Raw genomic sequence first — 25,461 nt, forward strand, 5'->3', positions numbered from 1 at the left:
AATAATAACTTTATCTGATTTAAGAACTAAACTGGATAAAAACTCTGAGAATTCAGATACAAATTCAGAATACGGGCCAGGAGCACGGTACACTATAACAAATAAAAGTGGCTGCGAGGTTTTCCAGGTCGGAAAGTAAAAGACTAAGAACAAGGCTTTCAAATGAATTATAATCTAGTTTAGGTTTAGGGCTGATTAACAGGCTAGAGTTAAAAATGGCTGCAACTCCCCCTCCTCGGCCGCTGCCTCGAGGAATGTGGGTATTATGACTGGGAGGAGTGGACTCATTTAGACTAACATATTCATCTTGACACAGCCAGGTTTCAGTAAGACTGAGTAAATCAATACGATTATCTGATATTAATTCGTTTACTAAATACTGCTTTAGACGATAGAGACCTGATATTTAACAGTCCGCATTTAATTCTCCTGTTTTGTCTTTCTGTCACAGAAGAGGTTTTAATTTTTATGAGGTTGTTATGCACAACTCCTCTTTGTTTAATTTTAGATTTAAATAATTTAGGTGGTCGGGGGACAGACACCGTTTGTATAAAACTATGAAAACTATGGATGGGTAACTGAACTAGAAGCTCAAAGAGGCGTTTAGGACTGCGACTCTGAGTCCTGATCTCAACTCTGGGTTGTCAGGGATTTAAATTACCAATAAAATTTGCCAGATTCCTAGAAATGAGAGCAGCTCCATCCAAAGTGGGATGAATGCCGTCTCTCCTAATAAGACCAGGTTTTCCCCAGAAAGTTTGCCAATGATTAACGAAACCCACATCGTTTGCTGGACACCACCTGGACAGCCAGCAATTAAATGATGACATGTGGCTAAACATGTCATCAGTGGTCAGATTTGGGAGGGGTCCAGAGAAAACTACGGAGTCCGACATCATTTTTGCATATTCACACACCGAGGCAATATTAATTTTAGTGACCTCCGATTGGCGTAACCGGGTGTCATTGCCGCCAACGTGAATAACAATCTTACTGAATCTACGTTTAGCTTTAGCCAGCAGTTTTAAATTTGATTCAATATCGCCCGCTCTGGCCCCAGGGATGCATTTGACTATGGCCGCTGGTGTTGCTAACTTCACGTTCCTCAGAATAGAGCTGCCAATAACCAGAGTTTTATCCTCAGTGGGTGTGTCGCTGAGTGGGGAAAAGCGGTTGGAAACGTGAACAGGCTGGTGGTGAGCCGTGGGCTTCGGCTTGGAGCTATGCCTCTGGCGAATGGTTACCCAACCTCCTGGCTGAACAGGCGTTACCGGAGGACCGCTAGGAGAGGCTAAGGCTATGCTATGTGGCTCTGCACCAGCTACAGGGGGCTGGCTAACTACCGCAGCTACTGAATGGTTTTCCATGGTGTGGAGCCGCGCTTCTAATTCACTAAGCCTCGCCTCCAACGCAGCAAATAAGCTACACTTATTACAATTACCACTGTCGCTAAAGGAGGCAGAGGCATAACTGAACATTTGGCACACCGAGCAAGAAAGAGCAGAGGGAGAAGCCATCGCTAACTGTAAGGCTAATGTAGCTACCAAGGCTAGTAACATGCAAACAACAGCTAAGAGATTAGCGAGAAAGTCGTTGAAAGGAGGAGAGCTATAAGTGCTTAAACAGAACCAGTGTGGGTTAAGACTTGAAGTAGACGTTAAAGCAACTGAAGTGAGAAAGCAGGCTAGTAGAATTCACTAGAGCAGCACAGAGACGCTGTCACAGAAACAGCGGAAATGACACAACTCGCTTACTGCAATACATCAGCACGTCAGCAGTTCACGCTAAAGCTATTTATTTAATAAAGAAATTATTCAGAATGTTCAATTTCATTCTTTCTGAGCTCCTGCTCAGTTTCCTGCTTGTTAATAGGGGCCTACCACAGTGGTTACCTCTGCCACAAGGCACTCACCTTGTCAAAATGATATACCATCAGCTGCAGCCTTCTGCAGTGTGTTTACAGAATAAAGGTGGAAGTATGCCAAGATGAGGACAGAGACAGCCTCCAGAGCCTCTGATGGTTTTCCCAGGGTTATGACGGTGGGTAGAGTCTGGCCATGGTGAAGGCAGCAATTTGGACAACAGGCACACACCAAAACAAACAAACATATAATAACAAACAAGGACAACATTGTTAAACCTGAATATGTTTGTGTACAGCTTTCTCTCTCTGGCTTCAGAACAATTGGGGCAGGATGAATCTCCCTCAAGTGCTGTTTTCAGCAGGTAGCTCTGGTCTACACTATGTGGCCCCAACTTACCGTTGTCTCTTTGAGGCTCTTAGACCTGATGCCTACTATCCCCATCCTCAGCATCAGCTGACAGACAATCTCCTTGAGAAGGACATAACAAGGCAGACTGCACGGAGCATATTAATAATTTTCCCTTACCACAGCTCTGTCTCAGACCCTGTAGGAATCTGGTGCAGACTCCTCAGCCCAGACCCTCAGTGATACAACCCTTCAGCCTTTTGATTTCATCTCTAAGGAGCTTGGAGAGTTGATTTCAATAGTGACACTGGCACACCACCAGGATTGGCTAATGCGGTCCCTTCTGTCAGAGGAATGCTGTCACACCCTCTATGCCCTTTCAGTGGTTTCAGGTCAAATGTTTGGGCCAAATGTGCAGTAGGCACTATAATACAGTGTGCAAGCAGATTAGGCCAGCTGCTCGCTAGCCTACATCAGGGCTTTGTTTCAGAAAGACCAAAAACACTCAGGTGGTTCCACACAAATCAAGGGAAACACACTACAGTTCCAATGCTGGCCACCCATTTTCTTTGGGGTCAGAATGTCTGTGGTCAGAGATCTCACAAAGTTCTTGGCCCTCAGCCAGGATCTGGCAGCCCAGTTAAAGAAAGACACTATTGAATTTGTAAAGTGCCATACACAGCTCAGTGGGTTCCATTCCGTATAGGGGAACTATCTCCATTTCAAAATCCAAACATTATTCTTATGGTCAGTGTCAATGTGGGAATACTCATCGTTTGTGCTAGTCATGCATTGACCATATCCACCACCACGTTTGAACATAGGGTGGTTCATAAGTGTACTTGGTACCAAAACACCCTGGGCCAAAAATCAAAGCTAAACTTTGTAGCCATGGCATCAGGGACCCCATTAACAAAGTGCCCTGGTAAAAAGAGTTGCTCTAATTGGCAAAATTCTAAGAAAATTGTGTTTTATGAGAATTAAGACAAGGCCTTGTTAAGTTATTCACAAAGCATCTTAGCCCTCAAGACAGCTTCTAAAGGCAAAAAACTGTTAGGAGTAGGAAGGAGGACTTTTAAGAGGCTTAAGAGTTTCTTAAAGGCGCTGTATGTAAGAATGTGGCCAAAACGGTTACTGCACTCAAATTCAAAATACTGCCGCGAGTCGTGTCCACCCCCCCTCCCCTACAGATTCGAGGTTGCTGGACAGCGGCACGCTGGAGACTGATTTGTTTGCCCACGGGCGGCTGCCGTGGCAGGGCCGCGTCGCCGCGTACTTGATCTTCGGTTTTCCAGCGGACCGTTCGAGCAAGTCCAGCTTCTCTGCTGCTAACGCTGCTGCCAGGATACAGCTGAGGAGGAGCCGGCTGCTAATGCTATGTACCGGGACACTGCTAAGGCTGCTGCCAGGATACAGCTGAGGACTCCTTGCTAGAATTTTTTAGACTAGGTTAGAAGCTATCTGAGAGTATTCTCAAAATGTTTGTAAATACGGCCCCAGGTCTGTGGCCCATATGTCAATGACATTTGGTAAAGAGCGGAGCAGAGCCGTCAACTGATTACCACCTGGTGGTGCGTTGGATCAGATGGCAGGGGAGGCTGCCGGACAGGCCTTGTAAACCCAAACGTGCACTGGGGGTAAACTGGGAACTTCTGGCTGAGCCCCCTGTCCGAGAGGTCTTCAACTCCCACCTCCAGAAGAATTTTTCATGCATGCTGGGGAGTTTGGGATATGAAATCCCAGTGGACTATGTTCAAAGTCTCCATTTTGGAGGCAGCTGCTAAAAGTTGTGGTCAGAAGGTAGTTGCTGCCTGTTGTGGTGACAACCTATGAACTTTCTGGTGGACAACAGCATTAAAGGAGGCCCTCAGGCGTAAGAATGAAGCCTTTCAGGCTTGGTCGGCTCAGGGGTCTCCTGAAGCAGTAGACAGGTACCAGTTGTCCAGAGGGGCTGCAGCTGTTGCGGACCTCAAAAGCAAAAACTTGGATGAGTGAGGAGTTCGAGGAGGCTATGGAGAGGGACGTTCAGTTGGTCTCAAGTAGAGTAGTAATAGGTCTCAATACATCAAGATCTATTTTTAGTTCAGCATTGTCCAGGTTGTGATGGAAAAAAGGTTGTTGACTAATAACGTGTCGTAGTTTTCCACATTTAAAGGAAAACGTAGCTCTTATTCTGACAGGCTCATTAGAGTGTGTGTATGAACTCATTTAATCGTATTTCTTTTGTTTGTTTTGTGTTTTTTGGTAACTTGGGGGTTTCTATATAATTGTGTTGATGTTTTTTTTTTTCCTCTGCATTATGGTGATGAGTCATAGTCATACTGTATTCAAGTTGTGCTGTGGCGCATTCATGTACTGTGGGGACATCCATAAACAAAGTAGCTGCTAAACGAACAGTGGCTGTTGGGGAGTATAAAGCTGGCAGCTTTACTTTATTCTTTTAAACCATGTGTTATGTTTATTTTGTTTTGCTGTTTTTAGTTTTGACAACATAGTTTTCAATGAGATGTTGTGTGACAACTCACACTCAAGTTTGGCACATCAAATCATTGCATCATAAGGCCCATAAAACAGCATGTATTTACTCTGGTTGACTACCTTGAGGTGTACCATGAGCCAGAGTGTGATGTCACGTAGTCACCTTTGGCCTACTGAATAGATGGAATTTGCATATGGGAGGAGTGGACAGAGACAAATCAGCTGCACATCAGAGAGACAGGAGGACCTGCTGAGCTCTGGCAGCTTTCTGATCAAAGCCATTTGTCAGTGGCCATGGAGGAGGATGAACTCTGCTTTCCCCAGGTCAACACCTCCTGCAGGAAGACAAGTCGCCCTCACTTGGAGGCCACAGTCACTCTCAGTGTGCTGTCCTGCATCACTCTGCTCACTATGGTTCTTAACCTGCTGGTCATCACCTCTATCTCCCACTTCAGGCAGAGATACACTTTTCTGCTTGGCTTACAAAGTGTTTATTCTTTGGTTACAGTTGCATGAAGAAATGGCTTTGAGCTCTGCAGCATGATGTCACATTTAAGCTGATGATAACTTTGATTATGGTGCTGTTGAGATGTGTTACTGAAACAATTAGTGATGATTTCACACATTTCAGGCTGCTGCACATCCACTAACCTTCTCCTCATGTTCATAAGTAGTGCATAAGAGTAATGTTCTCTTGTTTCATTACTGCATACTGGTTATTTGCAAATGCTCTTACATTTGCAATACTGTGCTGTATTTAGGCCTCATTGTTATAGGACAATTCATACTCCTAGTATCATAACTGCTAATAACTCCTATTTCTACACATAGATATGACTGTATTTAGTGTTTTTATCTTCTCGTTTCAGGCAGCTCCACACCACCACCAACCTTCTCCTACTCTCTCTGGCTGTTGCTGACTTCCTTGTGGGTTTCTTGCAGATGCCAGCTGATATCCTCCTCTATCGAGGTTGTTGGGTTTTGGGAGATTTAATATGTGCCATAACCTACTTTATAGGTTATATCTCTGTCTGTGTTTCAGTAGGAAACATGGTTCTCATATCAGTTGACCGCTACATTGCTATTTGTGACCCCATGTTTTACTCCACCAAAGTCACTGTGAAAAGAGTTCAATGCTGCATTTGTCTGTGTTGGATATTTTCTGCTGTTCACAGCAGTTGGATGCTGAGGGATTTATTGAAACAGCCAGGCAGGTATAACTCCTGTTATGGAGAGTGTGTAATTGTAGTTAATTATATTGATGGAGCTGTTGACCTTGTTGTGACCTTTTTTGCTCCCATTCTTGTCATCATAGTTTTGTATATGAGAGTGTTTGTAGTAGCTGTGACTCAGGCTCGTGCCATGCGCTCCCACATTACAGCTGTCACAGCACAACGTTCAAAGAAAATAACTGCTAAGAAATCTGAGATGAAAGCAGTCAGAACTCTTGGTGTTGTTGTAGTTGTGTTTCTTGTGTGCTTCTCTCCTTATTATTGTTTCACCATTGCAGCTGAGAACAACTTGGTAGCAGTGACAACTGCAGCCAGTCAGATTTGGCTAATGTACTTTAATTCCTGTCTAAACCCTGTGATCTATGCCTTTTTCTACCCCTGGTTCAGGAAAGCTATTAAACACACTGTAACACTTCAGATACTGAAGCCTGGCTCCTCTGAGGCTAACATAGTGTAGAGACAGACTGTGACAGAGAGACTAAAACTATTCTCTCCCTTTGATGTGGAAATTATTTATGTTGAAATCTTCATTACACTTCTCATTTTTGTATATATTTTATATTTCTATATTCTAATGTCCACATACTGTTTGATTACTTCCTGCTGTGACACAAGAATTTCCCAGTTTGCCTGCCATCCATCCGTCCGTCCGTCCACCCACCCTTTGGAGCAAATGTGTAGATCCCACTGAGATGACAAACTAAACAAATACAGAATACACTACAGTTCATGCATTAAGATTAGAACAAAAGCATAACACAGGAGCACACAGTGAGTGTCTAAAGCACTAGATGATTTGTTGATTTTATCCACAGATGTCTCTCCTCTCTATAACAAAACGGACCTGGTGATTCACGATGGATAAAAAAATAAAAATAAATTCAATAAAAACACTAAATAAAAAACAGTTTCATATAACAAATCAGTGTTTCTCCGCCCATGTTTGCCCACCACCTGCTCATCTGTTTAAGACAGTAAAACACTGAATAAAGCAGCTTCACATTACAAGTCAGGCTTTTTTTGACACTGCACATTGTGGAGGGGCTAACTACAGCAGCCAATGCAGAAATGCAAATGTCCCTATCTAGAGTCAGTGTTTGGTTTGTCCCTTCTGGGCTACTGTAGAAACATGTTGGTGCAACATGAAGATCTTTGTAGCCACGGATGTGCTCACTAAATGAACAGCTTATTCACAAAAAGGTGATAATACACTGAAGAAAATAGGGCTTTCGACACTTTGGATTTCCTGCCCGACATGTTATTAACTAGCCTGTGGAATAACCGCAGGTACCAGCCCAGGAAATTAACCTGACTCCTGTCTGACTGCTGAACGTGGACACTTCCTGTGTCTGTCCTTTCAGATTAGATTCACACATGGTCTAGTCATATAGGTTTGGATTTATTCTGACAAGGCACAGCTTTTCCTGTGACTAAGTGACCAGTGAATTCAAATGACCTCTCTGGTAGACTAACATTTGGTCGACTATTAGGGAGCAGCCCTAAAAGAAAACATTATATTCCATGTCTGCCAAGATATCCTAAATCCAACACATGGGAGTTTTAAGCAGTGGCGGATTTAGGAAATTTGGGGCCCAAGGCAAAGGCAGGCATGGGGCCCTCTGAAATGAGAAGACAACACACAAAACAACAGGTCAATTATACAGATACATACATTTTAACAGTATTATTTTTTACCAGCAGGTTCTCTGATAGAATACTTAGAATGGATCACATACATAGAATTGATTTCACTATATAAGTTGTTATTTCATAACTGTATATGTGTGACAGATGATTTACCTTTACACAGCTCAAATTTGGGCAGCAGCAGCAGCAGCAGCTGTCCTCTATGTTGTGGTGCTGAAATGAGAAGACAACACACAAAACAACAGGTCAATTATACAGATACATACATTTTAACAGAATACACATGTATTATTTGTTTTACCTTTTGTCCCTCTCTTCCTGTCCCTTTTACTCATATTAATCTCTCTTTTCTTTTTCTCTTCCTGTCTTTTTCTCGTAGTCTTTGTATTTCTCTCCCTTTTGTCCTTGTCTTTTTTCTTCTTCTTCTGTCCCTTTTACTCATATCCCTCTCTTTTTCTTTTTCTCTTCCTGTCCCTTTTACACATCTTCCTGTCCCTTTTTCTTGTTGTCTTCATCTCCATTGTTTTCTTCTGTCCCTTTTACTGGTTGTCTTCCTCTCCTTTTTCTTTTTTCTTTTTCTCTTCCTGTCTTTTTCTCATAGTCTTTGTATTTCTCTCCCTTTTGTCCTTGTCTTTTTTCTCTTCCTGTCCCTTTAACTCACATTCCTCTCTTTTTTCTTTTTCTCTTCCTGTCTTTTTCTCATAGTCTTTGTATTTCTCTCCCTTTTGTCCTTGTCTTTTTTTCCTCTTCCTGTCCCTTTTACACATATTCCTGTCCCTTCTTGTTGTCTCCCTCTCCATGTTTTCTTTTGTCCCTTTTTCTTGTAGTCTTTGTATTTTCTCCCTTTTGTCCCTAAAATCTTATTTTGCGATCCTTGGCCTCAGCAAATCTTGCAATGAGGAGATCCATATCCACTGACTTCCTGACTTCTTGCTCGATGGAGAGAACAGCGAGTGCAGACAGCCTCTCCTGTGACATTGTTGACCTCAGATATGTTTTAATGAGCTTCAGTTTCGAGAAACTTCTCTCACCTGAGGCCACTGTCACAGGGAGAGTGAGCAGAAGTCTCAGTGCTATACTCATATTTGGATATAGGTCTAAGATATTCTCCTTATAGATATAATCAAGCATCTCAGATGGTGTTGAGATATTTGTGGGGAAGGATCTAACTGTTCCCTTTACCTCAAGTTTCAGGTCCTCTGCATCAACATCATCAAATCTCTGCTCCAGTCTGTGGCAGCATTCATCCAGCTTCCCTTCCTTCTCAGTGCTTCTCATGACGTCAGTGGAGTAGAGAAATCCATACAGCTCATAGAAGGTTTCCATGTGTGAAAATCTTTCCTTTAAAGTAATAAGAGCTTTATCAATAAGAGACAAGAAAAATTCTCTTTTGTAGATCTCTTCTGCAGTTGACTGAGTTTGCTCTTTGCCTTCATACTCACACTGTTGGGTTGTTCTTCTCTGACGCACCTCTGGCCAGCTCATCTCTACCTCAAGCTTCTCTGCTATTTCCCTGGCCTCTGTTTTGGCAGTGTTGAACCCATCATCCCGAAATTCCTGAAGGAATTCTGTCACTGCCCTGATTTCTTTCCTGACTGTTTCAATACAAACCTTCTGGCTCTGCAGGGTCTTGCTGGCTTTATTTATCTGGAACAACACATTGTACCATACAATGGTACTTACCACAAAAGGCCACCTCTGCACCTCCTTGCAGATGCTTCCCAGCTGTTGAAACAACTTCTGCATCCCTTTTCTCCATGGCATATTCCTTTAGAGCAGTCAATGCCTCCACAATTTCAGGAAGCTGGTAGCAAACAGCTTTGATAGCTTCAACCCTGGACTCCCATCTGGTTGTTGACAATGCCTTCAGTGTGAAATTCTTGACGTGCTCTGTGAGAATGGACCAGCGGTGAACTGAGGAGCTGAACAGAGTGTAGAGTCGCTGTAGCAGACCAAAGAAGCTGATGGATGTCACAGATGACTTGGCAGCATCCCCAACAACAAGGTTCAAAGTGTGGCTTCCACAGGGAACACACAAAGCCTTGCTGTTTAGTTCTAACACTCTCTTTTGGACCCCCTGCTTTTTACCCTGCATGTTACTGCTGTTGTCATAAGACTGGCCACAGCAGTTGGAGAGGTCCAAACCTAGTGTTTCTAGGTGCCCTAAAAATGACTCACATAACCCTTTTCCTGTTGTGTCAAGTGCCTGAAGAAAACCAACAAAGTGCTCATGAATGGAGATACCTTTTGAGGTTTCACAATTCACAATCCGTAGTACCACTGAAAGCTGCTCATTGTGACTGAGGTCTGGAGTGCAGTCCATGATAACAGCATAATATTTAGCTTTCTTTACTTTCTCCACAATTGCATCAATTGTGCACTTTGCTACAAGGGAGATGAGTTCATTTTGAATGTGTTTGCTCAAGTAATTGTCACTTAGCTCTTTGGCCTGACTTCTCCTCAGATGCTCTCTCATAATTGGGTGAAACTGAGCCATGAGTTGAACTTGCCCAAGGAAATTTCCATTTCCAGGCTCAAACAGCCTGTCAGAGTGGCCACGAAATGCTAGATTGCGCTCTGCCAGATGGTTAACGATTGCAATCAATCTTGTCAGTACCTCTTTCCAGCGATTTACTTCAAGAGAAAGAAGATTTTGGTTCACCAGATCAGGTGAACCAAAATAGCCGTGTGTCTGGAGTTTCTGCGATAGGTTGCGCCAAGCATCCATATTTGCAATGTGCTCAGCTGACTTTTCATGCTGTCTCAGGTGGGCTGAAAGATTTTTCCAATCATTAAACCCATCCTCACTCAGCTGATTGCTCCTTTCTCTGTTTCCAAACAGGCGGCAGCAAAAACATAACACGGTCCTTCTTTTCACTGTAGACAAGCCATGATCTGCATATCTGTTCTCCATTTGTCATTTGCATGTAGTAATTGCTGCTAGTAAATCTGCGCCCATCTTCATGTCTTGGGAAGATCCTGTCCTTCACCTGAAGTGGTCCTCTCTGCACTATTGAGCAGCGTGCACTATCAGACAGCTGTTCTGGCCAGAGTGCTGGGTCATCTTCAAGAAGTACAGTGTGCTGACTGACATCTTACTAGAAGAGTGGATGATGCTGGAGTCTCGTGATCTGGTGGAACAACATCATCCAAACCTGGCTGGATAATTTCAGAGCTCTCACAGCCCATCTCTGTCTCATTCTGAAAACAAACACACACAAAACACAGTATAAGGCTCTTACCTTGTGGTGAAATGTATATTTACTCAAGTGCTAACGTAGACATTTGAGGATTTCATGCAACTTCAACTGTAAGTTGAAGTTGCATGAAATGCTGTATGTAACATATTTCAAACCCTTCCTGCCCAGTGAAAACCATGTACCCTTAAAATGATGATTTAATGCTAATATTTGTGATAAACTGAAAGAGTCTTCCTTTGTCGGGTGACTTCTTAAGCCAAAATTCTTTAAAAAATCCTCTTGGGCCAGCTGGAAAATGCATCATGACAAGGCTGAAAACAGGCTGCATCTCACAGGAGAGACTAGTGATGCTACAAATATTATGACAATTGCTTATATATATATATATATATATATATATATATATATATATATATATATATATATATATATATATATATATATATATATATATATATATATATATATATATATATATATATATATATATATATATATATATATATATATATATATATATATATATATATATATATATATATATATATATATATATATATATATATATATATATATATATATAAATATAAATAAGACAGACAGTCTGTAACTCCAACACAGTGGTTATTTCACCTGTGCCTCATAAGACTACTCCAGTTAATTTGACACTTTTTCACCCATTAAATTATGCTACTTTGACTGACATAGTTAGAAACCTTAGGTCCACTACCTGCTGCCTTGACACTCTGCCTACAAGCTTTTTTTAAAGATGTTTTAACTGCATAGCATCAGATATACTACAGATAGTCAACTGTTCTCTTCAGTCAGGCCTTTTCCCAACGGCCCTGAAGACTGCAGTCATTAAACCTCTTAAAAAAGCCTAATCTGGATGCCTCAGTAATAAATAACTACAGGTCCATATCAAACCTACCATTTTTAGGAAAGATCATTGAAAAGGTTGTTTTTCAGCAACTTAACACCTTCTTGGAGCAAAACAATTCCTTTGATGCCTTTCAGTCTGGATTTTGAGCACATCACAGCACTGAGACTGCACTTGTAAAAGTTTAAAATGACATTCATCTGAGCAGTGATGCATCAAAAATTTCGGTTCTGGTATTACTGGACCTCAGTGCTGCATTCGACACAGTTGACCATAACATACTGCTCGACAGACTAGAAAAGTTTGTGGGACTTTCTGGCACTGTGCTAAATTGGTTTAAATCTTATTTACAAGACAGGGATTTCTTTGTGTCACTTGGCAATTATGAATCTGCGCGAACAAAAATTACATGTGGAGTTCCTCAAGGGTCCATTCTTGGGCCTCTTCTGTTCATCTATATGCTCCCTCTTGCTCAGATTATGGAATATCATAACATACTTATGCAGATGACACAACTTTACATAACAGTGTCACCAGATGACTACAGTCCCCTACATCTGCTAAATAAGTGCATTGACGAAATCAATATGTGGATGTGCCAGAATTACAACTAAACACAGACAAAACTGAGATAGTTGTTTTTGGCCCCAAAGAACAAAGATCAATAGTCAGTGCTCACCTTGACGCCATGACACTAAAACCTACAAATCAAGCCAGAAATCTTGGTGTAGTTCTGAACTCAGACCTAAATTTCAATAGTCACATTAAGACAATTACTAAATCAGCCTACTACCACCTTAAAAACATAGCAAGAATAAAAGAATTTCTGTCTAAACCAGATACAGAAAAACTTGTTCATGCTTTCATTTTCAGCAGGCTGGACTGTTGTAACAGTGTCTTCACAGGCCTGAGTAAAAAATCAATCAATCAATCAGACAACTGCAGCTCGTCCAGAACGCTGCTGCCAGAGTCCTCACCAACACCAAGAGAGTGGAGCACATTACACCAGTGCTTAAATCACTGCACTGGCTTCCTGTGTGTCAAAGGATAGACTTTAAAATCTTGTTACTTGTCTATAAAGCACTAAATGGTCTCGGGCCTAAATACATCTCTGATATACTTGTACGTTATGAAGCATCCAGACCCCTCAGATCATCTGGAACAGGTTTACTCAGTGTTCCCAGGATCAAAACCAAACAAGGTGAAGCAGCCTTTAGTTTCTATGCTCCCTGCCTGTGGAACAAACTTCCAGAATATCTGAGGTCGGCTGAAACTGTCAACTCATTTAAATCAGGGCTTAAAACATTATTATTTACTGCAGCTTACCAGTGAACTAGATATGTAACTTGCTAGGATAATCTGTAGCTATTGTTTTTATATCTGTCTGCTGTTGCTTTTGCATTATGTTTGCTTTTAAATGCATTTTCTGCACTGTTTTTCTTGCTTTTAGCTTTTCTTTTTAATGATCTATTGTTCCTTTAATGTTTTATCTTAACGTATTTCTCTTGTAAAGCACATTGAATTGCCTTGTGTATGAATGGTGCTATATAAATAAAATTGCCTTGCCTTGCCTTCAATGACCGGGAACTGCTCATTGGTTCGACATCCCATTGTTCCGACCATATTAAACCCATTGTTCTGAAATCATCATGATGCCCTGTGGTTAAGGTCTGGTTAGGTTTAGGCACAAAAACCACTTGGTTAGGGTCAGGAAAAGATCATGGTGTGGGTTAAAATGAAAAAGAAAGTGGCAAACACATAAGCTGTGAGCCTGCTTCGCCTCAAGCCTTTCTCAGTTGACCCAGAGCCAGTCGCGGGGCACCATCAAGGTAGAAATACGCCCGCCGGGAGCCGTTCAGCACCGACCCCAGAGTTAATAACAAGAGGTTATGGTGTTTCACTCTCTTCTCTCTATGGCACTTGTATCTCGACCAGTAGCCTACTTTTGTTGCGTTTGCTGATCCTCTATGGTACACAAATACAGTATAGCCTAGTATAATCACATATCGGAACAACGGGATGTCGGACCAATGGGCTGTTGGCCGTCCAATGACCTAATGGTCTGTTTTACTGGACTGTGCATAACATAGGAAATTTTATGTCGTTGTGGTTGATGCTTGGGATGAGTATGCTACAAATGAACTGCCTCATGTGGGATCAATAAAGTTGTCTGAATCTAAATCAATAAATAATATTTTAGGGTAGCCTACATGTCCCTAGCTTTTTTTCCTCTCATTTGAAACAGTTAACCACAGGGCTCCAAAGGCTCCAAGTTAGACAGCAAACAAGTGAAATAGCTACAGTAGCCATTGGTGGACAGTTCACAGCACAGCTAGACTAGACTTGCCAAGCATGCTGCTCACGTGGATGGACCCACACTACCAGTGGACTACCTTGCTGCTCATGTCTTCCAAGTTCAGATTGTCTGTCAAGGTAAATATTTTATCTGAGTGTGACAGATGTCAACTGGCTTGATGTTTTTGGTCAAGGACTTTGAGTTATTCACAAAAAGATTTGAATCGGTTAGTATAGCGCCACCTATGGACGAATCGTGGGTATTCTTTCTGGTATAGTTACTCATGGTCTCTAGTTGCAGTATGCAAATTTTGAGCATTTTTGGTCAAGGACTTTGAGTTATTCACGAAAAGCTTTGTGGACCGACCAACCGACCGACCGACAGACAGAGTGACCTATAGAGTTGTGGGTTGCTGCTAAAAAGAAAAAGAAAAAAGTATTTAATGTATTTGAAAATACAAAATACATGCATTTAATTCTGATACATTTTCTGGCACCAGTATTTTGTATTTTATTTTGATACATTTGAGGGGTATTTTGTATTTTGATACAAAATACATCAAAATGTATTTTGTAGCCTATCAAAATACATTTTGATGTATTTTTGCCCATCTGTGTGTAGGAGCCTGAATGAATACTCCATGAAGTATCGGATGACATGGTTTCATCAATGTTATCACAGCTTTTTGGTACACAGCAGCTACCATAGTTTAATACACATTTGAAACAGTGAGGAGCTAGAGTGCACGAAAAGCTTTGTGGACCGACCAACCGACCGACCGACTGACTGACAGAGTGACCTATAGAGTTGCGGGTTGCTGCTAAAAAGAAAAAGAAAAAAGTATTTAATGTATTTGAAAATACAAAATACATGCATTTAATTCTGATACATTTTCTGGCACCAGTATTTTGTATTTTATTTTGATACAAAATACCCCTCAAATAAATGTATTTTGATACAAAATACATCAAAATGTATTTTGTAGCCTATCAAAATACATTTTGATGTATTTTTGCCCATCTGTGTGTAGGAGCCTGAATGAATACTCCATGAAGTATTGGATGACATGGTTTCATCAATGTTATCACAGCTTTTTGGTACACAGCAGCTACCATAGTTTAACACATTTGAAACAGTGAGGAGCTAGAGTGCGCTATCCATTTGAATGCAATATATGATTTCAATGTTAGATGGGAGAAATTCCTGCATACTGTGGCTTTAACATATTTAATTCTTTAAGAAAATGACTGTGATGTGATCTGAAAACTTTATTCAACCCAGAGGAGAGAGTGAGCCAAGCTGACAAACACAGACAGGAAGAAACCCCTCATAGTGACAACAGAAGTGAAAATGGACTGTGCATTTCTTGTGGCCTCCTGGATATTTAACTGTAGCTTTATGCTCAGAATTTGTGTTAGGATGCATTAGTTTCTGTGATTGTCTCAAAAAATTTATTTTGGTTGTTTTAAATGTCTTCTGTCTCTGCTAAGTTACTAAAATGATACTCATCATGGCCAGCAGAGAGCAGCATGCACTGTGAAGCAGGCCAATGACTCATGGTGACAGAGGGACAAGGAGGCATTATGTTCTGATGAACTGTCAGGTTTTCTTGAGTCAACTTTTCTCTTACAGCCACATTCAGAGGTGTTTTCTGTCCTGCCATTAACCTCTGACTTCATGGTGACATTTTATTCTGTGAAAATGAGAAGATTCAAGTCTGAAGTAGCGTTCTGCTGTCTGTCAGAATGTCTTTGCTTATATATTTTGTTTGACTTCCTCTGACTAGTCTTTGCTGTTCTGTCGTCTCTGCATGTCATCCATGTTTCACAGACTGATGTAAAGAATCAGAGTGACTCAGCTCTTCTCTATTTGAACAGGTCGACTGATTTTCAGATTATACACAGCTGTCACTCAACACAGCTGGGTTTAATTACAGATTAAAAGGAAAATCACCTGCTTGGACTCCCACTGTGCCTTTAAACCACTAAAATGTGCCAATAATATTGTCCAGTACATTTTAGGATTTCTGTGTTACATAAGATTTCTTTATGTCAGCTTTTCTGTCATATATTTGCTCTTTTGTCTTTGATTGTGAAGCACTTTGTGACATCTGCTCTTGAGAGGTGCTTTTCTTTTGTTCCACTGCAAACCAAAGAAATACTTTTATCATTACCAAAATATTTCTAATTCTACAAAAATCCTCTACTTATTTTTTTAAGCATTTAAGCAGTTTACAGTTTATTTTATTCATTTATTTTGGTAAAACTCTTCATCACACCAGAGAGGGTGATCCCGGCTGACAAAAATAAAAATGTCAGGAGAAATTCTGATTCTGACGGACCTGAACCAGAACATGTGATGATGCAGAAATCTGTGACACAGACACACACGATATTGTCTGTGTTTCATAAAAAACAAAATCATTTTCACAGTAATCAGGGAGTCATGAGCAGGAGGACGCTGACACAAGCAAAATGATTTAACAGAATATGATATATATATTCTCATGGCATAACGCTGGAGTAGGAAGATATCAGGGAAAGGCAAAAAATAAATAAAATAAAAAAATCCTCCACATGCAAGCCACCCACAGTCCCCGCCGCCTTTTTGTGGTTTTGGTCTCTTGAGGTCATTTTGCATCTCCTTGCAGTTGTTTTGTACCTTTTCATGGTCTGTTTCGGTCTCATGACGCAAATGTGTGGCTTTTTTGGTCATTTTTTGTCTCTGTGAGGTCATTTCGTGTCTCCTTGATGTTATTTTGTGTCTTCATATAGTTTTTTGGGTCTCTTGAGATAATCTTGTCTTTTTTGATCATTTTGTGTCTCCTTGCGGTCATTTTGATTCTCTGTGCGGTCAGTATGTGCTAATTTGACTGACATTTTTAGAGCAGAGACCAGGGGACCCTTTGACATTTTGTGCCCCGGGGGCTTGTGCCCAGTAGGCCTGTCAAGTATTCTAGCCATGCCAATATATGTCTGTCTACTCTGTACTGTCTCAGCTTGTGCATGAAATATAGACGCTACAAATCTGTCTCATAAATCTGTGTTAAAAGTCCATCTTGTTTCCAAATATTTGCAGTCATCCTTCACTTCAGTACCTTCCCCATGGATCTACATTTGTTGGTCGTAGGGTTTGCTTAACTGTCCTAAAGTCAAAGACGATTAATTTGGTTTTCTTGGTGTAGAAAACTGGACCAACACCAACCAATAAACTGATGTACCCACCAACAATCGCTGGTTTCATCATCATCTTGAATCAAACCCACTGCTGCCGTAACATCAGCAGATTTAACAGTGACATGATCAGATGTGCTGCTTCTGCACTGCACTGCACTGCATAAAGAGTAAATAAAACTGAGGAAATACTGCTCCCCTGTGGAGCCTCAGCATCAGTGATAATGGGGGAGGACTCTACTGTTTATACTCTGACACACTGTTATCGGTCAGTCTGAAAGGACTCAAACCATCTGATGATCGCAGTCCCTTTTTATTTGGTACCTGTCATTTCCCTTTTTTGTTTTATTTTACCTGAAGGTCACAGCTCTCTGGAGCTGATTGGAGGGTAACTCAGGCCACCTGTTGTGCAGGTGTGGGTACTGACTACTGATAAAGAATGGAGAGCAGCTTGGTGCATTTCCACAGTGGGCCAATCAGGGTGTGACGCTGCACTCTCTGAGGGCTGAAGAGAGCTGAGAACAGGTACACCCAGGACATTCTGACTCTTCCTTGTTTGAATGCAGACTTCATGTTAGCAAACAGAAACTCTGGTCTCCAGGCCTGTTTGAGAATTCAATGCTGTCTTTTGCTGTTTGAGGGGATTTTGTGCATCTTAAGACTTCAGTGGAGGGAACATTAAAGAACCCCTTAACACTGGGTCACCTGCATCTGAACTGCTTTTGTTTTTTCATGCAAGAGTTTAGCTCGTCAAATGATCACCTAACACTCACAGGCCTTATATAGTGATTTTATTTATTGGTTTATTTGATTAAGACCCAATATAAGCCCTACCCCATATATAAACACATATGGTTATGGTTAGTCTGACTACTGCAGAGTCATTTTTTGCAAGAGTAAATGAAGTATGTAACCTTTCCCATTGAATACAAAAGCCAGATGTTAGTGGGTATTTTGTCCAGCGGGAAAGGGGCTGAAGACTCCAGGTTCCTGTTGCAAAACACGTGATACAGTAAGCACAATTTGGTGTCACGTTACAGCTCAAGAAGTTTGCATTTCTAACATATTCCCCTTAGCTGAGTATCTGTAAAAAATCATAGACTGACTATTGTCTGTACAGTCACGCCGTTTCCAAAGGAGCTAATTAGTGAAAAGCACTTTTTAGCCAATGTCAAGCCAAAACTTGAACAAAAAAAAAATAAACACAACTGGTCCCACCCTGTGTGCACGGTTCATTACCATGGCAATTTGGCCACCTTAAGAGAGCCACCTTTTAGACTCATCATACCTTGCTAATCCACTTCTGTTTGTGGTACAACCTGATGCTTTTCCCTTGAGGTTTGGATATCTTTAATAAATAAATTAAATTGATGCTCAAATCATAAAACCAGTTTGAAAAAATAATTTAAGATAAAATGGACAATCAAGGTCAGAGTTGCCTTAATGTTGCTGAGTGAAGCACACATGATGGAGAAACATTTATTGAATAGTGCATATACACAGTTCTGTGATTGGTCCTTTTTAAATGTGTAATATTTACTTTATATAACTTGACATTTATAAAGCTGAAATCTACAAGCAAAGAAAGCAACATTCACAAATACATGTAGATCACATACAGTTGGTGCTCCAGTTCATTCTGTCACTGTAATTTTAGTTCTACTTTCAAACACCAGGGGGCAGAGTTGAGTCATGACTGGCCATAGTTAAGTCCTCTCAGCTTGTTACAGATCAGATGTAGAATTCTTGGTCATCTTCTTCCTCCTTGTCTGCCTCTTGAACTGGAGCACTGATAACGCTGCAGCTGTCGGACTGGTTTAAAGAAACGTCACTCAGAGACGGAGCAGCACTTGTGTTCACACTGGTGCTGTGGATACGTGACCCAAACAAGGTGGAGGGAGTGCCACTGGTGGTAAAGCTGTTCGGAAGCCGTCCCAGTGTGGTGGCCCTGTAGGTGTTCTCTGGGATGCCGGGAGAGAGGGATGGGCCGACGTCTTCTGGTGGCGCCGATAACGGCCGAGTCTGTGGCAGGCTGGATTTGATGTACGCAGACACCACTGTGAGGTCCACAGTGCTGCTTGGGTTCACTTTGTTCCCCGTGTCCACATCTGTCTCCTCCGCCCCGATCAGAGCGTCCAAGTTGAGGCGGAAGGGCGGGATGAGGGAGGAGCTCCTGTGATGGTGGGGGCTGGGAGATGGTCCAGGAGAGGAGCAGGTGGAGCGGGAGCTGCCTGAGCCCAGGTTGGGGAGAGAGAAGAGGGAGCCAGACCGGTGGCCCCTCCACTGGGACCTCCAGGTGTCCGGGTGGTGCTGGTCAGGCCACTGGTCCTGCTCCTCCGGCTCCTCACAGACCAGAGTTTGGGAGCTGTGGGCGGTCTGGACTCTGGAACGGGACATCGCCCGGTGGTGGTGACGACGGTTCCTGTAGGAGGCGGAGCTGCGGGTGAAGGTGGATGGAGCCGAGGCTGACTGGGTGACAGAGGATGAATGGATGTAGCAGGGATCCTGTTGGTGTCTGAAGTGTGCACCTTGGACCTGAGCAGGATGAGAAGGAAAAATAAACGGGATTATATACAGCAGGATTTGTATGAAACTTTATCAGAAGTTGTAGTCCAGTTACACACCAAAAAAGACAACTCAAAAAGTCAGAAACTTTGTCTTTTGTAGAATAAATTTTAGTAGTAGTGGTGCACAATTCATGCATAATATGCAACACAAAGATGATCATTATTATTATTTGTTACAGTATTATCAGTAGTGTTTGACTCTGTGAGAAAAGTGGAATATTAGGTGGTGATTCGGAGGTCAGCCCAAAAAAAATGTTGGCCTTGTACGTTTCTGCAAACCATGAATGTTACATTTTTATGTTTTATATGTATCATATCAGCGTTTCTAAAGTGACGTAGTTTATGAACTGACTTTGTCATCAGGAGGTGAAGGGGATGGAGGATTCCATGTCACCTGGGTAAGACACCTACCGAGCTGCAGACCACTTCTCAAGACCAACAAACAAAACCAGTTGTTCTTTAGTTATCGCTGTTTTTCCTCTGGGGACTGTGCCACCCAAAAACTGGGTATATAAAGCCAACACTTGATCTTTTCCTAACCAGAACTAAGTGGGTTTTGTGCCTAACCCTAACCACACGGGGCCTCCCAGTGGCTCACCTGGTAGAGTGTGCCACACATACTACAGCTGTGTCCTACCTGCAACGATTCCAACCTCAGGCCCTTTGCTGCACATTATCCACTCTCTCCTCTCCCCCCTTTCCTGTCACTTTGTCTGCACTATCAATAAAAGGCAACTTGATGAAACAACAACAACAAAAAGTTCATGGTGTAGCATTTGGGTTGAGTTGCACTAGCAACTTCTACTTGCACAAAGTGTGTTTAAGTACAAGTCGCCAGTCAAAGGCAGGTAACCTCTGTTTGCAATAAACCCTTCAAGAATACACTCTTTTCCATCAAGTGTGTAATAATTGTTTCCTCTATCTTATAATCTACCAAGAAAGCCCAAAAATATCCAGAGCCTCCAACATCTCAGGGTGAATCTCATCCACTCCTGGTGCCTTGTTACTGCAGTTTTTTAACTTGCGTCACCTCTGGCAGAGAGATGGACAGGGCTTTCCCTGAGCCTTCCCACAGAGGGGAGTTCCTTCCATCTCCAGTTATTCCTGCCTATAAACCCCGTCTTCCCCTCCTGACTGAGTCATCTGACAATCTGCCAGAACAACTTTAAAGGCTGACTGTCCCTCTGCGTGGCTTTCCTAAACTCTTCCTACAACTGTTTTCACTTCCATGACCTTCTGGAGTCCTTCACCTTTTAGCTTGACCGCCTCCTTCATAGATCTTATGTTAATAACGAATAAGGAGTCATTACTCACGAATCATTAGTTTTGATAAAAATTTTAACTGCAGTGACAAATAACCTAAATAAACAATGTTTTACTTTTAGATCATGTCTCTTGCCTTATCTGATCTCTCCATCATATCACACACAACTGGCCCTAGAAGATCACATTCTTATCCTATAAATGCCAGTTCATGTACAGGAAATGCTGCATTCATGGTTGTTGTGCTGCTGCAGTGAAGGCTTTGGTTCAGCTCGTTTAGATCCATGTCCACAATTTCCCACAAGTCTGGCTGAAGATTTCTGATCACCCCGCTGGCAGATTTCGTTGTTTCATACTGCCGAATTTCTTACAATTACACCATAATCTACCTGAGCTTGACGGTTCCTTCATGACCTTTGCCACCGCAGTATATTCAGAATATTTTGTTTGTTTGGAGGACTGCTGCGGTAAAACAGCATAGCAACTCTCCCACGCATGTCCCAAAGAGGTGGTTAAATCTGAGGTCAAAGGGGTTACAAAATAGGAGGTGCATATTCAAGACTATTAACTTCTCCCTGTAGGGCTCTCGTGCAACCAAGCACTCTTCACGCAACATGCAGCACTGCAAAGCAAAGGAGGAAGGGGTACAAGAGAACCCCGGGGTTTAAAAAAGCCCCCACAGGCCCCCTTTTCTCAGCCAGGCCACTTTATGAATCACAGCAGCAGCTGGAGAACTCATCAGAGTCCAGACAAGTCTCACGTGTATCACACCTCCATTTATCGACCAAAGTCTCTTAAAACTCAGACTGCTGTTCAGAAAAGCTGCTACACCACAAATCTCCAGTCTCATCATCATCCACTAACAAGTCAGCTCTGTTTTTAACATGTGAGGCAGCTGCAGCAGTATTCATTTCATCGCTCTGTCAGTTCAGTTTTCTCGTCTGTGTTTTCCTTCGCTGTGAGTACTGAAACGCGCCGCTCCCTCCTCCTCATCATGCTGATAGTTTCTCCATGTTTCTGTTCTCATGTCTGCTCCATCATCCGGCCTTCTAACCAAACAATACAAGCAGAATCAAGAACTTTCCACTCAGCAGCCTCAAGGCAATTATTTCCAAGAACACTGGGATGGAGGAGAGTTTTCAGTTTTCCATATGTTCAGGTTAAAAAACAATAAATATCATGGAAGCAAATCTCAAAGTTTCCTGAGAACAAGAGTTAAATAAAAATATATTCTGAGAACAAGAGTTAAATAAAAATATATTCTTAAGTATAAATATTCTTACTGATCATGGTGGGCTGAAACCAAATATTCATACAGTGCATACACCTTCAACTTCAGATGTATGACCCCCAATTCATCACTTAATGCCTGCCGTACATGAGAAGACTGAAAATACTTTGAAAAGACTAGAGTGTTTAGGCACACACTTAGATTGGGCAAAGACTGGGGATCTTCCATGGTCACTATTTGCTCGACTAAAACTGAGAAATATGACTAACAATTCCTTACATGTGCGCAACAACTGTGCGCACATAACTTTTGAAACACATGATAAAAGTATCTTTAAAGATGAAGTTGTACAGACAAACTTTACATTTTAGATTTTGTCACCTCAGCTTGCTGCCAGCCCCTGTTGGTTAGCTTTTAGTGGGAGGAGTCTGTGGGAATGAGAGGTGAACCGTTTCAAAAATTAAAATTTCTCACTGAAAGTGCTGGTTGGTGGATCAGATACATGCAGAATTAAACACAGACTCTTGTTCACGTCACCATGTTTGCTGTTGTAAATGTTGTTGACAATGTTCACGTCATTAACCTTAAGTATTTGCACAAGACTAAAAAGTTATCATCATACCAAACATGTTTGATTTTGTCTGAAAGTCAAGACAGGAAAAAGACAGCTTAGACCATGTTAAGGCTAATTTATACTCCCTTTACATACGTAAATAGGTACATCCGTTCCAACGTCACTGCCCTCACACGTCCATGCTTAATTTATGATGGCATAGATACAGGTAATAAATCACACTAGAGGGTGGAGTCAACGGAGGTAGCATTGCAGACAGTGGTGGTCTGTGCAGCCATTACATATATTCTTTTCACTATATTACTGATTAGTTCTGCCATTATTAAAATTTCTCCGCCATCTCCTATGCTCGTATCTTGCTTGAGCTACACTATGCTGCCCCCACAACTCTGGTGGTACTGCTTCATTTCATTCGTATCTGTAAGCCTTCAGAAAACGCGCACAAATATGGACGAAATGAACGCAGAGCACAGACAGAACGCCTTGTTTGTGACTGATGTCTGTAGCCACGGGGGAGAGGCGAATTTTGTCAGTTTTTCATAATCCAGCAGTTGGGAACATTACAGGATCAATACTGCATGGCATAAATAAAGATGTTGGCCTGTCAGTTACATGGCATGATTTATGAAATCTTTCATTATGTACAGCTGAATGAGTCACAATGAGTCTGACTGTGTATAATGTATAACTGTATTTTAGCAGAATAACATTACAAAGATTGAAGTTATTCAAGTTAACAAGTTATTTTAAATCAAACAAACTCACCTGACAATCAACAGGCAACTGAACTGAAGGAAACAGCCTGTTAGCTAGTTAGCAGCTTGTTCCCTAAGCTAGCACACTGTCATACAGTCTCTCCGAAATCCACTGCAAAAGTAAAACATTTTTTAACATAGTCAAGGCAAATTCCAAACTGAAATGTTGCAGAGGGGAGGAGTTTCACAGGCACGTCAGATATCAGAGATTCCCATAGGAATGAATGGACTTCCAGCTGACTCCTCTCCATACACATACTGAAGTGAAATGAGGCAGAGGTCTCTGTCTGTCTCCGTTTCTAAAAACAGTCGATCATGGAGCGCACACCAACTGAGGTGGAATTCTTTTTTTTATTCAACATTAGAAATATGTCTACGACAGTGAAATCCCTTGAAGTTGATGGTGTAAGGTTGGCATACTGTAAGATGGAATGCATACGGAGAAAAATTAAACCTATAATCTGTGATTAACACTGAAAGCTCATGTCAAAAGAGTATAAAAAAGCACAACAATGTGAGACCACTGACCCCAGTGTCTCTATCTATAGTAACAGTGCAGCTCGTTAGGGAAACAGCTCATTAGGGGGACGCCTGATTTTGTGAGTGTCTCGTTGAGTGGACTGAATGAGAGGCGAACAATCACACCAGCTCTCATTATCTGCTCAGAGCTTTGCTCCCTTTGATGTGTGTGTGTGTGTGACAGTTTACGCGATGTTATTGAGGTTATAGCGGAGTGGGAAGAGTGTGTGCAAAGAGAACGTGTTATGTTACATAAACAAGATTCATTTGTGCCATTTGTCTGCTCACAGGTTGCGGCTGCAGGGTGTGCACACAGAACCTGCTCTTGTCCAGCGTCAACTCAGACATCCAAAACAGCGACACTGTACAGCGCATCAACATATCCATCCAGCTCACAAAGACAGCCTGAAATGACTGCAGTCAAGTCCAATAAACACTTTCAGGTGAAAGTTCAGGTGAAACACAACCTTATTTAGTGTCTTATTTTGATACACAACCTGACAGTGTAATTTTGGGTAAAAAGTTGTGGTACAATTTTATCTATTTTTGCCTCTCAGTGAATAAGGACCACTCTTTATTCTTTTAATAGCATTCACCATTTATTTCTTTACCAACACATTGTGAAACAATTTGGGAAGAATGGCGATCGACTGGTATGGGAACACCAAAGAACATCTAGAAAGCTGGCTGATTACAGGAACCACCTGCATTTCAATTTGAGATGCAGGCATCACAGGATCATTCCCAACAGCTTACACTTGGGCTCCACCGTGAAAGGACACAAGGCTGCAACAATCCATCAGATGGCTGAGAACCAGCTGCACAACGAGAGTGAGACAGATCCATTTCACCACTGATGCACTTAAATCCAAGACTGACCATATATTTAAGGAACTGACAGCAATTCTACCCAGTGAAGTCCTGGAAAATGTCTCTAAGTTTGTTGAGAGGGCACAGACATCACAACACACTAAGGGCAAGGAACGACAGACACGGACATTCCTGACACAAAGTCCTGACTTGGAGAAACAAGGACAACAACACAGCACGTCTGGACATTTATGAGAAGTGGTTGAAAAACTTATCAGACAGCGCGCTCACCCAACTGGAAAAGGATGTCTTTGACAAGGGACTGAACTTTGCTGTAACACCAGAACAGATACTGGTTATAGATCTTATCACGGCAACGGAGTCAGCCATCAGAAACAAGTTGGCAGCCACATAGGCAGAACAACTGAGACTTAAGGTATCAGCCGCTCTCGCTGATGCAAAAGCACCTCCTACCAACCTCACCATCGAAGAAAGGAAGGCTCTGGCATCACTGAGGAAAGACCTGAACATCAGCATCTTGCCGGCAGACAAAAGGAGATGCACTGTGGTGCTGAAGACAGTGGACTACCTGCCGAGACACTGAGGCGAGATCTTACCAGTGGCTA

General features: G+C 41.9%; 3 protein-coding genes across 4 annotated transcripts in view; 1 reads left to right on the forward strand and 2 right to left on the reverse strand.

Moving 5' to 3' along the window:
- Window positions 1-644: 644 nt before the first annotated feature.
- LOC144466836 (uncharacterized) lies at window positions 645-1,751 on the reverse strand. The gene has a single exon (XM_078174243.1). It carries the CDS (start codon window positions 1,557-1,559, stop codon window positions 645-647), a length of 915 nt encoding a protein of 304 aa, XP_078030369.1. The 5' UTR covers window positions 1,560-1,751.
- A 3,143-nt stretch (window positions 1,752-4,894) lies between these two features.
- On the forward strand, window positions 4,895-6,377 carry LOC117251813 (trace amine-associated receptor 9-like). Its single transcript, XM_033618371.2, has 2 exons — window positions 4,895-5,143; window positions 5,558-6,377. The coding sequence occupies exons 1-2, from the start codon at window positions 4,983-4,985 to the stop codon at window positions 6,375-6,377; spliced, it is 981 nt and encodes a 326-aa protein (XP_033474262.2). The 5' UTR covers window positions 4,895-4,982.
- Window positions 6,378-17,915: 11,538 nt separating this feature from the next.
- fam124a (family with sequence similarity 124 member A) overlaps window positions 17,916-25,461 on the reverse strand; it is a 40,859-nt gene continuing 33,313 nt past the window's right edge. For both annotated transcript variants that reach the window (XM_033612687.2, XM_078174748.1), the window contains one exon: window positions 17,916-19,651. In XM_033612687.2, coding sequence (XP_033468578.1) covers window positions 18,848-19,651 — 804 coding nt within the window. In that variant the 3' untranslated portion in view covers window positions 17,916-18,847. The remainder of the gene's footprint in view (window positions 19,652-25,461) is intronic.

Source organism: Epinephelus lanceolatus, chromosome 14 (genome assembly GCF_041903045.1).
Source record: "Epinephelus lanceolatus isolate andai-2023 chromosome 14, ASM4190304v1, whole genome shotgun sequence".
NCBI lineage: Eukaryota > Metazoa > Chordata > Actinopteri > Perciformes > Serranidae > Epinephelus > Epinephelus lanceolatus.

What these genes read in the sequence shown, in the direction of transcription:
- LOC117251813 (XM_033618371.2), top strand. Translation starts at nt 4,983, where the DNA reads ATGGAGGAGGATGAACTCTGCTTTCCCCAGGTCAACACCTCCTGCAGG. An exon ending in ACCTCTATCTCCCACTTCAG is followed by an intron (nt 5,144 to 5,557) that starts GCAGAGATACAC and finishes TTCTCGTTTCAG; the next exon opens with GCAGCTCCACACCACCACCA.
- LOC144466836 (XM_078174243.1), bottom strand. Translation starts at nt 1,559, where the DNA reads ATGTTACTAGCCTTGGTAGCTACATTAGCCTTACAGTTAGCGATGGCT.